We start from the raw sequence: 15,486 nt of genomic DNA, 5'->3' as shown, positions 1-15,486 counted from the left end.
GTCACAAATAATTGCGATTACGGTAATGATTTAATTGTGTTTTTGGTATTGAAAATTGAAACATGAATACAATTTACTTTTTTGCCTCATAATCACAAAACTGCACAGGGCAGATATAACAAATAACTTAAATATACAAAGAATTTACTGAACTATTTAATAATTTATATAAAACATGTTTTAGGTGTTGTAAGCTTGTAGATCAGCTATTTCTGCTATTTTTGGAAGATGTTTGATACAGTTTGAAAATGTATGAAAATTTTTCAACATAGAAACGATTATGCAAAGATAATTGCGATTATGTAATAATTCTGATAGGCTGTGTGTGTGTGTGTGTGTGTGTGTGTGTGTGTGTGTGTGTGTGTGTGTGTGTGTGTGTGTGTGTGTGTGTGTGTGTGTGTGTGTGTGTGTGTGTGTGTGTGTTACCAGTAGGTCCCCGCTCCCTGAGATGTGAGCTCCATTCCGTCCACAGGGTGGTAGCTGTCGTCATCCATGATCTTGGAAAGGCCAAAGTCGGTGATCTTTATCTCGCCGCACGCCGTGCCATTCACCAGCAGAATGTTGCCTGGCGACAAAGTGGGGGAGCGTTGCAGTCAGTCACAGGGATTAAAGCAAAAAAAAAAAAATGTAATAGTAATTATCTCACAGCTGAAATGCTTTGTCAGGCCGAGTCCCAATCTGTGATGCGTTTCCTACACAATTAACCCAGGAACATTTAACCACTTAACCATTATTTTATACTTTGATATTCAAAAATAGCAGATATACAAGCTCATAGTGCTGTACCGAGTGCCGCGCTATGAGCTTGTAGATCTGCCATTTTTGAAAAATAATGGAAATTTGTAAAAATCTTTGAATATATACTTTTTTAAGCAAACATTTGTAACTCAAAGCTTTGCTTCTGGGGGTCCCTGGAACTAAATATTTTTAGATGGGGGTCCGCAGCCAAATACATATCATTTTGGGGGTCCTTAACATGAAAACGTTTGAGAACCACTGATATTATAGCAACATAAGTGTTTCAGAAAACTGTAGAACACTGCAAGGTGAGTATTTGAAGCATTTATTGTAGAGTGGCAAGATGGTACAAGCCAGAGCAGATCAAATGAGTGTGGGGATGACTGATTTATCCTGTGGATGCAACCAGGCTCTATGCACAGCAGCCATGTTGGAAAGAAATTGGACGGCTTCCTTACTTCCTTCACAAGTGTTACCAATGATACTAATGAAGGCTCTGTTCCATTTAGTGTAGTACAGTGGTTCTCAAACTTTGGAATTGCAAGGACCCCCAGAACTCTGAGAGTGTACAAATGGAACCAAATGGACCCGTAAATTTGGTTCCATTTGTACACTCTCAGAGTTACATACCCGTAAGGGTCCATTTGGTTCCATTTGTACACTCTCAGAGTTACACACCCGTAAGGGCCCATTTGTACACTCTCAGAGTTACAAACCCGTAACGGTCCATTTGGAACCCCCTCAAGGAACCATGAGGGTCCCTGGACCACACTTTAAGACCCACTGGTGTAGCAGAGTGTTTCCAGTGAGCCAACATGCACAATAGCAGCACCCTGACTCTGTTTGACCAGAATGGAACATGTATTGTAATGCTACTATGAAAACGATTACGTGAGTGTTTATGCGTGCGTGCGTGCAACAGATGTGCGAAACACTGACCAGGCTTGAGGTCGTAGTGGATGATGGGCGGTTTGATATGATTGAGATATCGGAGCGCGTTGACGATCTGCATGACGATGGAGCGCCCCTCCTTCTCAGACATCAGCTTGTTCTGCTTCAGGTAGAAGTCCAGGTCGTTGCCTTCACAGAACTCCAGCACCGTGCAGAACCTGCACCCATGGACAATATCGTCTATCATGTCGGGTGGAAACCTCATACGTTCAAAACGTACTTTTCAGGATTCAAATTCAAAAATAGCGAAAGTAGCAGATCTACAAGCTCTAAACGTGTTGCTTCGCACTGTGCTTCGAGCTTGTAGATCTGCTACTTTTTTTTTAAAATGTGGAGATAAGAGGTTTCGATATACTAAACCAGACTATCCCAAACCTTTTCAGCTGATATACATTCTCGCCGGGACCCAAACGTACAAAAATACATTGTTGTGTTCCAAATTTAGTTCCAGTAATAGCCCATGAAGCAATAAGCTTGACTAAAAAAATATATAATAAATATCTCTTGAGGAGTTTTAACTTTTTACTGAATAAAAAGTGGACAGAACATACAAGACAAAAGAAAAATGTGGTCAAAAGGTGGAAACGGATAGGTCAAAAAACTGTTTTCTCATAGGCTTCCAGCTCTAAACTAAAGAAACCTGCTGAACACACCTGCTGTTAATACATTAGCTGGCTTCTAATCCAATTGGCCCCTATCTAATTGACTTATTAACTAAATTAACTCCAACCTTAGTTCTTTTGAAAAAACATTTTGGACTGGAACATTTTGAAATCTTTTGAAATACAAATAGTTTTAAAAATGTAGAAAAAAAGGGAACCGTCTCTCAGAGTTAAATTAACATTTTATACAGTGTATTTTCGGTGAACACTTACGAGTCTGTGTCGAGTGAGAAGTAGTCGTAGAGTTTGACTATTCTAGGATGATCCAGCTCTTTGTGAATTCTGTACTCCCTACATGCATGTCTACAAACAAAAAGACAAGAAACATTTACAACAATATTTTTTTTTAACAATCATATTAACCACATGAACCCTAGCATCCCTATTCAGGGATGGATATTCTGTGAAAACAGATAAATCTATCTATGAAAATCTACAAGCTCACATCACGTCGCAACATGAGATTCGGTGTAGCGGGGGGAAAAGGAGTGGACAAAGTATAGAGCCCTAGTGTAGTTCAAATTTACCTTTTGGAAATAATATAATAATCTTTCATGATGTTATGCATAGACTAGAGGCTGTTGCAGGAGAAGCTTGTGCATCACCTCATAGTTAAACCGTTAAATTCACCCACACACACCAACCAGTTCATCTGGGACAGTTAGTGGTTCAGTGTCTTGCTCAAGGACACCCAGTCAGACACCCAGACAACCACTCTACCTCCTGAGCCACTGCCACCCAAGAGCCTGAATCCACTTGCCACACCCTGCGTATAATTACATTACTATAGGCTCTATTCACAGCAGCCATATTATGAAGACATTCACAGGTGCTACCAATGATACTAATGAAGGCTCTGTTCCATTCTGGTCAAACAGAGTCAGGGTGCTGATATTGTGCATGTTGGAAACACTCTCTTACAGTTGGGGTCCAGGGACCCTCATGGGCTTCCAAATGGCCCCTTACAGGTGTGCCATTTGTACACTCTCAGAGTTATGGGGGTCGTGGAAACCACTGTGCTACACTAAATGGAACAGAGCCTTCATTACTATCATTTGTAACACCTGTGAATGTCTTCATAATATGGCTGCTGTGAATAGAGCCTATTAGTGTCTGCAGAGGCTAGCAAGAGCAACACTGGCTGCACTGAATCTACCTTACAATTGGCATCTACAGTCATGCGCCACAACGGTTGTCTGTGGGTAACTTGCATCAGTGTTGCCACACTTGCGCACCTGCAACAAGCAACCAGCTTCATCCAACAGCACCGCGCTGCGCACTGCGCATGCGTGGACGCACGTTCCCTAACCAATTTCACGCCACTTCACGCTTACAACTCCTGGACATGGCAACCCCGCCAACCACGCCCCCCATCCAAATACTGTCTGTCTGTCTGTCTCTTTGGGAGGGTTGAACGCAGCGCACGCCGTCTCGCTGGGCTGAGCGTGCTGCTTCATAGCTTTCGTTTTCGGTTTGCGTCTGGAAACACTTTTGCTCTCGCTTTTGGTTTGCGTCTCCAAAACATCTACAGCCCACTTCACGAGAGCCTCGCGCTAGCGACTAGACGGAAGGGTCGCGTAGCGACCCGCACCTCTAGTTAGTATACAAGGCACAATCAATTGACCTTCTCCAAGACAACTGAAGGACTTGTACCAAGAGGCCATTGTGAGAAGAGCTCTCTAGTTCAGTGGTGCTCAAACCTTTTCATGCCAAGTACCCCCAAAAGGATATGTATTTGGCCGCGGACCCCAATCTTAAATATTTGGTTCCAGGGACCCCCAGAAGCAAAGATTTGAGTAAAAATGTTTGTATAAAAATATATATATATATTCAAAGGTTTGCACACATTTTCACGATTTTTCAAAAATAGCAGATCTAGCTATGAGCTTGTATATCTGCTATTTTTGAATAGCCAAAGTATAAAAGGTGGTACCCCCTGGTACCCCCCCAAGGACCCCTGGGGGTCCCCGGACCCCACTTTGAGAACCAATGCTCTAGTTAACTTGTATCTTGCATCCATTATTTCTGTGCATTCATGTCATTCTCTGAAGACCTCATACATTCTTAATTAAGTCTTTCTGCTTGTATTCCATTTAACAAACCTTCCGAAAGTACGCATGGTCATCAAATCTGGGATGCATGCTTAAAGCTGGTGACGCAATTTACATCATAAGATGAGGCTACTATTCCTCCTACTCCTAAAAGTAGTAGCTTTAGAGCTGAGGCCGATTCTAAAAATGCCTTCTAAATCAGTAGTTCTCAAACTTTGTGTCAAGGACCCCCAAAATGACTTTTGATTGAAAAATTTCAATCAAAAATGTTCAAAAATAGCAGATGTGCTCGCAGCGCGGCACAAAGTGATACGCTGTGAGCTTGTATATCTGCTATTTTTGAGAACCAATGTTCTCTAAACTCATGTTGCTAGCTATATATATATATATAGCTAAAATCTAAAATGACACATACTTTCCCGGTTAAAATGGGTTACGAGAAGTATAATAATATACTAAGTATATCACTTTCCCACTTACAGCATGTAAAGCAACCGTGTCATATGACACAAAGCCTGTATTTACTGAAAAGGGAGTTTTTCCCCAATTGAAAATACAGAATCTGATCGTTCAAAGTGTCCGGACTCACTTGTGGTAGTTCTCCTTCTTCTCGTCCCTCCAGTTCTTGTTGAGTTGATGGATCTTCACAGCCACGTACCTCTGCTCTGTCAGATCAAAGGCCTGGGGAGAGAACAACACATCACCTCGAGTTAACTTTTTTGGTTTATACAGGATTACATTTTTAAATATTAACTTAAAATCCCAGTGTTTCGCCAATTATTTTGGGGCCCACTATCCTCATGGCACCACAGGTTGAGAACCACTGATTTAGAAAAGTATATATTACCTTATAGACTTCACTGAAGCCACCTTTTCCCAGGAGATGTAACAGCAGATATCGCTCATTCAGCGTGGGGTGGTCTTTGAACCTGCACAACAAGACAGGCTTCAATCGGCATCGGTTGGAACCAACAATGCTTAATATATACACTCCGTCGTATGACACCAAATGCAAAAAGCAAGAGAGGGGAGGGGTGTATGTTCTATGAGCGGTCTTCACTGTAATGCACTGCAGAAAGCAGGTTTATAAGCTAAGGGAGGGCCAACATTAGACTGGAGCTTTTCTGGTGGGGGACCTGACTTAGTATTAACTTAGCATTCACTGACTCAGTATTCACTTACTGTAGTATTAACATTATGGCCCTACGGCTGCATATCAGTGGGATGTGTAACACCCATGGACATGCTCACTTTTACCATATAGAGTCTGGGTTGAGTTGTCCAAAATTAAGGATAATTTTCGGGATAAATTACAATTCAGAAGCACAGCAAGAGGGTAACACTTCAGTCTCCTGCTAAATTCAGGAGTGTTGGCAGGTATGAGGGAGGGCTTTACGTACTGCGAGCTGTCTTCACTGTGGATCCTCTTCAGCTCTCTGATGTGCAGGTTCCTGACTCGCTCCAGACGCTCCAACTCTGCCTGGATCTCTGCCTCCTCCTGGTGGACAAACACAGCAACACACCAAATGTTCCTCGACTGCCTTTTTTCACTGATGAAAATTTGAAAACTAAACAAAAGCTATGATGACTAAAACTATTACTAAATATATTGATTTGTTTCGTCAACAAATAAAACTTGGTGCAGGTGTCACACTCCGAAAGTCGACTATTTTTGGTAGCCGGTCTACAAATCAGTTTTTAGTCGACTAAATATCAGCTGTACATTTAGTCAACTAAAACTAAAACATTTCAGATGACTAAAATATGACAGAAACCTAATTGGAATTTTATTCAAAAGACTATGACTACTTGTCTCCCCGGGACACAAACTAGTCAAAATAGCAGATCTACAAGCTCACAAAGTCACATGGTGTGGACGCTACCTTTTTCAGGTGACCCAGTCGAAGTTTGAAGATCTCCTCCTGCTCGTGATATTCTGCCAGCGACAACCTGTGTGGCACAACAACACAACATAACCTTAAAACCATATTAGTTTTGAGATGAAAAGCAGATACTTTTTTGTTTGTTTCTATTCAGGTCGCTGATCTGATGAGTTTTGGTGTCAGTGAAGCGTGATTTGGGAACGTACGGGACCGGTTGGTAAACCCCGCCCCCGACTGTCTCCACTGGCTGAATCACGCCTGCTTGAAAGGTACATATGTACCATGTACAGCAATTGCTGTATGTTATGCCACGCAGTTAGTGACAGGACACTGTTACAAAAAAAAAGAAGACAGATTTTGTGCATTTGTGCAGTAGTTGAGGCGTTCTCACATGCCCTATTTTCCTGTACAGTTTGCGGTATGTACCGTTCTAATTTTTGGCGGAATAGTCGAGTAAAGTACTTGCTACTCACGTGAGATATATGACAGCACAGACTACTGAGACGAGGCATTTTTTGGTGATGAGAATTATCAATATAGCATCCATGATCCATCCATCTGCAGGCTGGCAGATGGCTGTTACTTAATCCATTGAAATAAAGAAAAGGAACGGTTTCTGCTGAGATAACGGCAATGAAAGCGACCAATTCCATAATAATCATTATCTCAATATATTCTATACATCATCTATATTCTATATCATTATCACATGGATGCGGGGGTTAACAGAGCTGCTCCTGCAGTCTAAAATCTCCTCATTCCACTCGGGGGGGGGGGGGGGGCGGGGTTTGCCAATCGGTCCCAAATGACGCGTCAGTGAATGGTTTTCACAGAGAGAGGTAGTGTTTGCAATAGGGCAGCAACTAATGATTATTTCCTAAGAAGCGATTATTCTATCTATGACTTTTTCCATTTCCAAGTGTGTATAAAAAGTACATATGTTGTATGAATTGACACGACAAAATAATATTTTTTAATAGCAAAGATAGCTGACCTACAACATCACACAACTCATCACAACATGACATGTTGAGAGCTATGAAATCGGATATTTTTTTGCCATTTTGCAACTGTATACAAAAAAGTAAATCTATTATATTATTATTGAATTGATTGATTACATCGATTAACAGTTACTACCCTAACAGGACGGTGGTAAAGGGATGTGTGTGTGCGTGTGTGTGCGTGCGTGCGTGTGCGTACGCTTCATTCTCCTGGCCGTTGCTCTTGCTCTTGCGTTTGTTCTGCTCCAGGCTGGGTGGAGGCATGGCGTTGGACTGCACCATGGAGGGAGGCTTCCTCTTGCCCAGCAGCTTCCTCTGCCTCTCCATGTCCTCCCGCTGGGAGTTGATCCTCTCCTGCTGCCTGGAAGGAACACACAACCATCCCCAAAGGTCAATGGCATATTTCTTGCAGTGGAGTTATGGCAAGGTGCTTAATAAGCTCTATTCACAGCAGCCATATTGTGAATAGAGACATTCACAGGTGTTACCAATGATACTAATGAAGGCTCTGTTCCTTTCTGGTCAAACAGAGTCAGGGTGCTGATAGTGTGCATGTTGTAGGGGGTTTCCAAATGGCCCTTTACAGGTGTGTAACTCTGAGAGTTATGGGGGTCGTGGAAATTGAAAAATCTGAGAACCACTGTGCTACATGAAATGGAACAGAGCCTTCATTAGTATCATTGGTAACACCTGTGAAGGAAGTGATAATATGGCTGCTGTGCATAGAGCCTATAGGGAGGTTTCCTGTTAGTAAACATGAGAGGAATATGACCGCGCAGCTGCGGGGGGAAGCCTATGGGTGCGTTTGGAAATTACGCACCGGAGCACACTCGCCTATTAGTTTGTATTGGCCAGTGCGCTCACTGCCGCTCAGGGCTGTATTTTCGAACGCGCCTTTCCCCCACTGACCCCCAGGCATGCGCAGATTGCGCATTCTGCTCTGTGATGACGTCGCGCGGAAATCCGTCTATTGACAGACGCCTTATCAGACAATGTCACACTGATTAAGAAACAGTATGCGCGCGCAGGCCGGCAACGGAAAAAACCTGACCACTCATAGATGTAATGGAAAAGTGGTCACAGCACTCACGTGTAAAAATGCATTCCCTCAAACTTTCAGATGCTGTTTTCCTCCCAGTGTGGAGAAAGGATGTTTAATGTGATACTGCAGCAGAAACTGTCTGCTCGGCAGGATTTCAATCAGCTGCAGCCCCTCAAGCCTAATTAATGTTCCATCACATGAAGGTGTTGCTTGCAGAGAACTCAGTGTTTGTAAACAAATAATTGGTCTATATGGTATGGGGGTTGTGTTGACATGTGGAAGCACTGGCCAATGAGGTGTCTACCTATTTATGTTTAGGTGCTGTACTGTTAGCAGCCATAATACTGATAGGCCAGGAGCCAGGTCCAGCCCTCAGGGTGTTTTCACAATGTGTGTGCGTGACTGATTCATCCTGTGTGCAACAATTGATGCACAACAGGTGTGTAGTCCAGTTAGTTTGGTGTGACTGCTTAACTCCGCCATCACCCACACCACAAAGAACTTGTTTTTGAGCGGTGTAGCCGCTCCTATAAGTGGGGTTGGGAATTCGTCTTTCCTAGGGGTGTGCCGATACACTAATTTCACGAAACGATACGATACGATATTTGGCTCACAACTTCGATACGATTTCGATACGATACGATACGCACTTTTTTTATTATGAAAATATATGGAGGAGAAAAAAAGAAAATGCAAACAAATAATTCTGTTTTTGCATTATTCAGACATGCAAACTTGTAGCTTTTCAGCTACAATAGCCGTTTTGAATCCAAATAGTATGACACCTGACCCGAAAAAAAAACATGTTGTCACTCTTTTCACTTCGGGGCCGTTTGCATGCCTGATTATTATGATTGTAAAAAAAAATAATTGTTTTTTCAAAAACGATATTTTTTTTCCCCAAAACGATACATATCGTCGCGAAAACGTATCGCGATATATCGCGGGACGATATATCGGCACACCCCTAGTCTTTCCCTGTACTGTGATTGGCTGACTCTATTCACACCCTTTTCGCCGTACCGTGATTGGCTGACTCTATTCAGACCCTTTGCTTTGATTGGCTAGCAAGACGCATGATGAAATAATAATCTATAAATAGCACCACGCACTTCAAAAAAATCATTTAAAAAAAAAAGTGAGCTTCCATCACTGTGATGACCACTGTTGTTTCTAAATAACACCGCTCACTTCACACTGGGTGTGATATTTTAAGTGACTGCCTGCTTAAATAAAGGAAGGAAGGAAGGAAGGAAGGAAGGAAGGAAGGAAGGAAGGAAGGTATGTATGTATGTATGTATGTATGTATGTATGTATGTATGTATGTATGTATGTATGTATGTATGTATGTATGTATGTATGTATGTATGTATGTATGTATGTAGGCAAGTAAAACAACATACCAAAATACAACAAAAATAAATGGCTACTCAAAAAACATAAACAAACAAACGAAAAGATCAGCCAGCAGGTTCCTGCCTGAGGACCTCAGACTGCACAAAGCCCATAATAGCTCTAATTAGAGGCCAGGCCAAGAATTGCCTATTCTGCATGCGGAGAAGAAATAGCCAATTGCTTTTTACCAATTTTTCTCCCCAATTTAGTCATTAGCGCCTCCATCCTACTCCTCCTGCTCAACATTCCCTCCCGACAGGTGCCGCCCCAGCCCGTAGGAGTATGTGCAATGACAAATATCACCCTCCCCACCCGGCTTCACTCCACCAAACTGGGGTCAATGTATGTTTTAATTGTATGCTTTTATTTGTGCGCTTAATATTTATCACATTACTGTCAAATGGAAAATATATCTGTCTAACGGATATACAGTATGTATATAATCAAAATACATATGTATACTGGATGTGTATGTGTGTGCATGCATTGTGCACTGACTTGATGAGGTTCTGGAAGGCGTGTCCGTCTGTCCACTGCTCGGTGAAGGAGGCCCCGTGACGAACTGTTGTGAAATGACCCAGACGCAGGCGGTCTTGCATGCTCTTGTCCCTGCACGTCCTCTTCTCTTGCTTACACTGCACACACAGACACAGACACAGACACAGACACACACCATTACATCAAGGGTTTCCAAACTTTTCATGAAGTACCCTCCCCAAACTAATCATATTTGAACTGGGGACCCCCTACCCTGACAAGCACTTGGAATTGTGGGAATAACATTTAGTTTGACTTGGTTCCACAGATAGTGAAAATAGCTATATAATATAACTACAAGCTGCGAGCCGTTGTGAGCTTGTAGATCGGTTATTGGAAGTTTGATAAATCTGACGGCTGAAACCGAGCGTCATTTAAATAACACGCCCTTAAATATTCTCGAAACGGCCCGATTTTACGACATGAAGAACCAGAATACGACAACAGAGCATGGAAATCCAATAAGAAAGAGTTTCGCTGCCTGTCAAGTCTCTCACACACACACACACACACACACACGCGCACCTACTTGCAAGCGCCCAACTGCGTAACGGTACAATCTTTGTCAACCAAGTTGGCTAGAAGCTTACATGAATGACAGATTATGATACCACATCGCCATGAATGGAATACGTTTGTATATTAATTTATTTAACCCACACCGAGCAGTGCGAGTTCGAGTTACACTAAAATAAAGCAGTCATGTAGGCTATATTCCCATTTCCCAGTGAGACTCGGACGGGCGAGTCCAGTGCCGTGCCACGTTAATGAGAGATAGCCTGGAGAGAACATTAATGGATGAAGGCTGGTGTGTGTTGGACCGTGGTTTAAATGTCCGATCTTCTGGTGGCCATGAAAAGATTACAGCGGCGCTGTTGCACCGGTCCAAATTCCCGAAAAGTAGGCTGAAGGCAACGTCAGGATATATTGATAAATGCCGAAAGTTGCAGTGATCTCGCCGTACGCCCATTATTTGGTCTGCACCGCTTTGATAAATGAGGGCCAACGTCTTACTATTAAGGAGGTAGTAGGTCTTAGGGCTGGGCAGTCCATCTATAAATTCCAGGAATCACTGAATGTGTGTTTTTGTAGGTCTGACTTTGGTTCACGTATCTTGAGGACCGTTCAGCCGACTTCACACTTGGTGGGTGTATTGCTAAGGACCTTAACCACTTAAACCCTCTAGACTTAGTGAACTGGTCCCGAGTTGTCTCTTTACTTGGACTGCTTTTTTTCTGTCTACACCAAATCTCTTTGCCAAAAACAGCTGATCTACAAGCTCACTAGGTGACACGTTGTGAGCTTGTAGATCTGTTATTTTTGGATAAAGTCCCTCCCACAATATGGATGCTGGGGTTCAAGTGGTTAAGGGAGTACAGTGTTGAGTGTGAAGTCAGACAAGTGGTTTTTCGAGAATGCAGCACAAAGCCACAACACTGCAAGCAGCACTTCAAGTGGCCAAGTAAGCACTCCAAACAGTCATGCACTATTCTTTTTTCTTTAAGAAAATAAATCTATCGGCTCTGTGAATAGATGTAGTCCCAGGTCTCCGGAAGGAAATTTTCATTTTTTCAATGAAAATGAAAATGAATTCCGCGACCGGAGTTTACCAGGCTAATATTAGTCTGCCTACTTACCCTACAAGATCTCCCTCCACACAGCTGATTCAAATAACGTAACAAGCACCATTTAATCCCCATGCAGAGATTCAGGTGTCACAGACAGTGTTGCCATGTCTGCTTATTATAAGCAACATTGGGCTTGTTTTTCTATAAAGTCGCTTGTAAATATTGGTGGAGGTTTTTTTTGGGCTTGTTTCTAACGCGTAGTTGCTTATTTGGGCTTGCTTCCTAATGTTATTTAAACCAGTGGCATTTTTTCATGTCAAGGACCACCAGATTAATATGTAATTGTCCACGGACTCGCTTTTTTCTCTATCGTTTTTAAATAGCAGATCTACAACCTCACAACGTGTGGCGCGGTGTGAGCTTGTAGATCTTCTATTTTCATATAGCCGATGTAAAGTGGTAAAACTTAGCCTAGTCGCTTCTTTTGGGCTTGTTTTCATAGACCTGGCCGTGTGTTTCAAAATCTGGCAACACTGGTCACAGCAGCCTTTTTGATTTGTGTCAGGTTGTGTTACCGCATTATTATTGACTGACACGGATCACACAAATGAATTGAATGGCTGAAAACAGAAAGTGATGCCCATAATTCATGCAAGGGCTCAACTTGTGGATAAAATCTGGTGCTTTCTATTTCTCACTGTTGTTTCAGTTTTGAGCGCGCACACACACACACACACACACACACACACCTTCTCAATGAGGAGAGTCTTGCTCATGGTAACACATTTGTTGAGTCTCTCCTTGTGCCGTTCCAATAACTTCTGATGTTCATCAATCTGACGTCTCAGGTCACAGTTGGCCTGTGAACACACACACACACACACACACACACACACACACACACACACACACACACACACACACACACACACACACACACACACACACACACACACACACACACACACACACACACACACACACACACACACACACACACACACATCTATATTGTTTTCCTATTATTCATAATGTGTGTTTGTGTGGCATTCTTTCATGATGATTGATGAACTTTAACTTTTAACTTGAACTCAAACACCGCTCTCAGAGTATAACCAACGTGTCTTATATCAAGTCCATGTTTTCATTACTTCCAAAACACCACATTTTCAAACAATTCCGGTGCCGATTCTACAAATGTCTTCTGAAAGATTTATGTTGCTATATCATTTATGTTGCTATATCAGTAGGTCTGAAACTTTTTCATGTCAAGGACCCAAAATGTATATGTATTTGGCCACGGGCCCCATCTCAAAATAGTTTGTTCTAGGGACTCCTCAGAAGCAAAGATAAATATAAGCAAAAATATAAATATATATATACCGTATTTTCCGCACTATAAGGCGCATCTGAGTATAAGGCGCTCCTTCAATAAATGTATTATTTTCATATATAGGGCGCACCGCATTATAAGGCGCATCCGCACTATAAGGCGCACTGACAGTGCGCCTTATGGTGCGGAAACCAAGGGAACCAATATTGATACATATATGAGGCGCATCGGATTATAAGGCGCATCCGCACTATAAGGCGCACTGACGGTGCGCCTTATAGTGCGGAAAATACAGGTAGTCAAAGATTTGCACAAATGAATGTTCACCTTTTTTTTTTAATAGCAGATCTACTTGTATATCTGCTATTTTTGAAGAGCCATATAGTATAAAATATGGTTAAAGGGGTTCAAATCTAAAATGACACAGATGCTTTCCCGGTTTTAATGGTTAAAAAGCCTACAGAAATGTAATTTTGAAGTTCTTAACAACTAATGGTCAACTAAAATGTCATGAAGGTGACAGCCTCAGCCAGTGGGTGTGGCGAGGCTGGCAGCCAACCATGTGAGCTGCCTTACCCTCAGCAGGTCATCTATCCTGCCCTCCTTCTTCTCCAGGTCAGAGTTCTTGCTGTTTTCCAGGGCGCTCAGCTTCTCCAGGGTCAACTCCGACTGGTGGGACAGACGGAGACACCGGCAGGTCAGTAGGGTACAGTGTAACTCAGGCCCGTTTTACTAGTATAGAGGGTTTAAGTGGTGGACTATGTGGCCGAACCCGACACTCTGCACCTTAATCCCATGTACAACGTGCTGATATGTATTGTTCTTGCACCTTAACCCATTAAGACCTGAGGCCGATTCAAAAAATGTTTTCTAAATCCTAACAGTTTTTTTGAAAAACTGCACTTGGTGCCGCGCTATGAGCTTGTAGATCTGCTATTTTTGAATAGCCAAAGAAATCTAAAGTGACACAGATGTGTTCCATGTCTGCTATGCTCACGTACCTTATGTCTAACCTACCTCAGGTTTACCTCACCGGATAGATATACTATGTGTAAATAATATATAGATAAATTGTAGTTTTGTATTGATCTCTCTCTCTTCCCCTTGCTCCCCACTGCTCCCCCGCTCTTCTTCTTTTTCTTCCATTTCTCTTTTTATGGAAATAATAAAAAACGAACAAATTTCACACCCTGTGATGTGACAATAAAGCTGATTCTGGTTAATAGTGTTGAGGAATGGTGCTGTGATTCAGGGAGATAGTGTGTTTACCTGTGTGGCTTTGTGATTGTAGCAATAGGAGGCGTCCATCTTTACTGTACTGGACGATGATGACAAGTCTGTATGAACGGAACCTGTGGACGGGGGACTGTTCTGCTGAACCTGACAGACAGACAGACGGAGACATTGAGAGGACAACCTGTCGCAAACCAGTCAACAATTTAAAGGTGGTCTGCTTCCCTGTCTGTGTGTTTGGACAAAAACTCGAAACTACTAAACTGACTCGCAAAGATAAATGTGAACTCAATTCAATCTGTTTTTTTGTATACCATACATCAAGCTTCATGCCATGACCATTCATTCATACTATTGCTCTCATTTTCAATGCAAGTTTCTCTCTCTAGCAAGTATGTACACAATACCCAGTGTAAGCTATCACGTGTTGTGATCACAAAGCTGATGTGATCAAAAAGGAAGATAAAAGACAAGTAAGTTGCCTTGGGAACCAACTGTTCCTGGGCCATGTGAGCCATAGGTCAGGACAAGAGCCTATCTCCTGTTTCTGTAGTACAGTGGTTCTCAACCTGTGGGTAGGGACCATTTTTGGGGGGTTCCCAGATGACAGTGAAGTGACAATTTAAGGACTTAAGATCTTTTTAATAGCCTACCTAAAAAAAAGATAAATGAAAAATAACATTGCTGCATCAAAAGAAATCAACAAACTAATACTATAAGAACTGGTCAAACATTGGCTAAATTGTCAAATAATATAAGAAACAGGCAAAATTTGTGAAAATAGCTGATCTACAAGCTCACAAGGCCTCGAAACCAGCTTGTAGATCGGCTATTTTCATAATATTTATCTGTGGAACCGAGTCAAACTAAATGTAATGCCTGCAATTCCAAGTGCTTGTCCGGTGGGGGGGTCCCCAGTTCAAAAATGATTATTTTGGGGGGTCGCGGCATAAAAAGGTTGAGAACCACTGTTGTGGTACACCGGCCCCTGGCCTGGACATGACGCTAGTATGTCACAGGGACTTATCCCCCAATCCAACCTATGATGCCGAGTGCCAAGCAGGGAGGCATTGGGCACCATTTTTATAG

At 42.4% G+C, this 15,486-nt stretch overlaps 1 protein-coding gene across 1 annotated transcript in view; it reads right to left on the bottom strand.

Annotated features, from left to right (window-relative positions):
• The window catches only part of LOC311059755 (serine/threonine-protein kinase tousled-like 2), a 30,789-nt gene that overhangs the window by 6,513 nt on the left and 8,790 nt on the right, over positions 1 to 15,486 (bottom strand). Inside the window, exons 6-17 of the mRNA XM_084077795.1 lie at positions 14,434 to 14,544; positions 13,741 to 13,833; positions 12,581 to 12,691; positions 10,225 to 10,361; positions 7,489 to 7,650; positions 6,286 to 6,352; positions 5,803 to 5,900; positions 5,250 to 5,331; positions 4,992 to 5,083; positions 2,565 to 2,654; positions 1,678 to 1,847; positions 427 to 565 (exon numbers count right to left, since the gene is read on the bottom strand). Coding sequence (XP_083933921.1) covers positions 427 to 565; positions 1,678 to 1,847; positions 2,565 to 2,654; positions 4,992 to 5,083; positions 5,250 to 5,331; positions 5,803 to 5,900; positions 6,286 to 6,352; positions 7,489 to 7,650; positions 10,225 to 10,361; positions 12,581 to 12,691; positions 13,741 to 13,833; positions 14,434 to 14,544 — 1,352 coding nt within the window. The remainder of the gene's footprint in view (positions 1 to 426; positions 566 to 1,677; positions 1,848 to 2,564; positions 2,655 to 4,991; positions 5,084 to 5,249; positions 5,332 to 5,802; positions 5,901 to 6,285; positions 6,353 to 7,488; positions 7,651 to 10,224; positions 10,362 to 12,580; positions 12,692 to 13,740; positions 13,834 to 14,433; positions 14,545 to 15,486) is intronic.

Source organism: Gymnoscopelus microlampas, assembly GCF_963454915.1.
Source record: "Gymnoscopelus microlampas genome assembly, chromosome: 14".
In the NCBI taxonomy this organism is placed as follows: domain Eukaryota; kingdom Metazoa; phylum Chordata; class Actinopteri; order Myctophiformes; family Myctophidae; genus Gymnoscopelus; species Gymnoscopelus microlampas.
The sequence above is the reverse complement of the archived record's forward strand: the minus strand, read 5'-3'. Positions and strand labels throughout refer to the sequence as shown.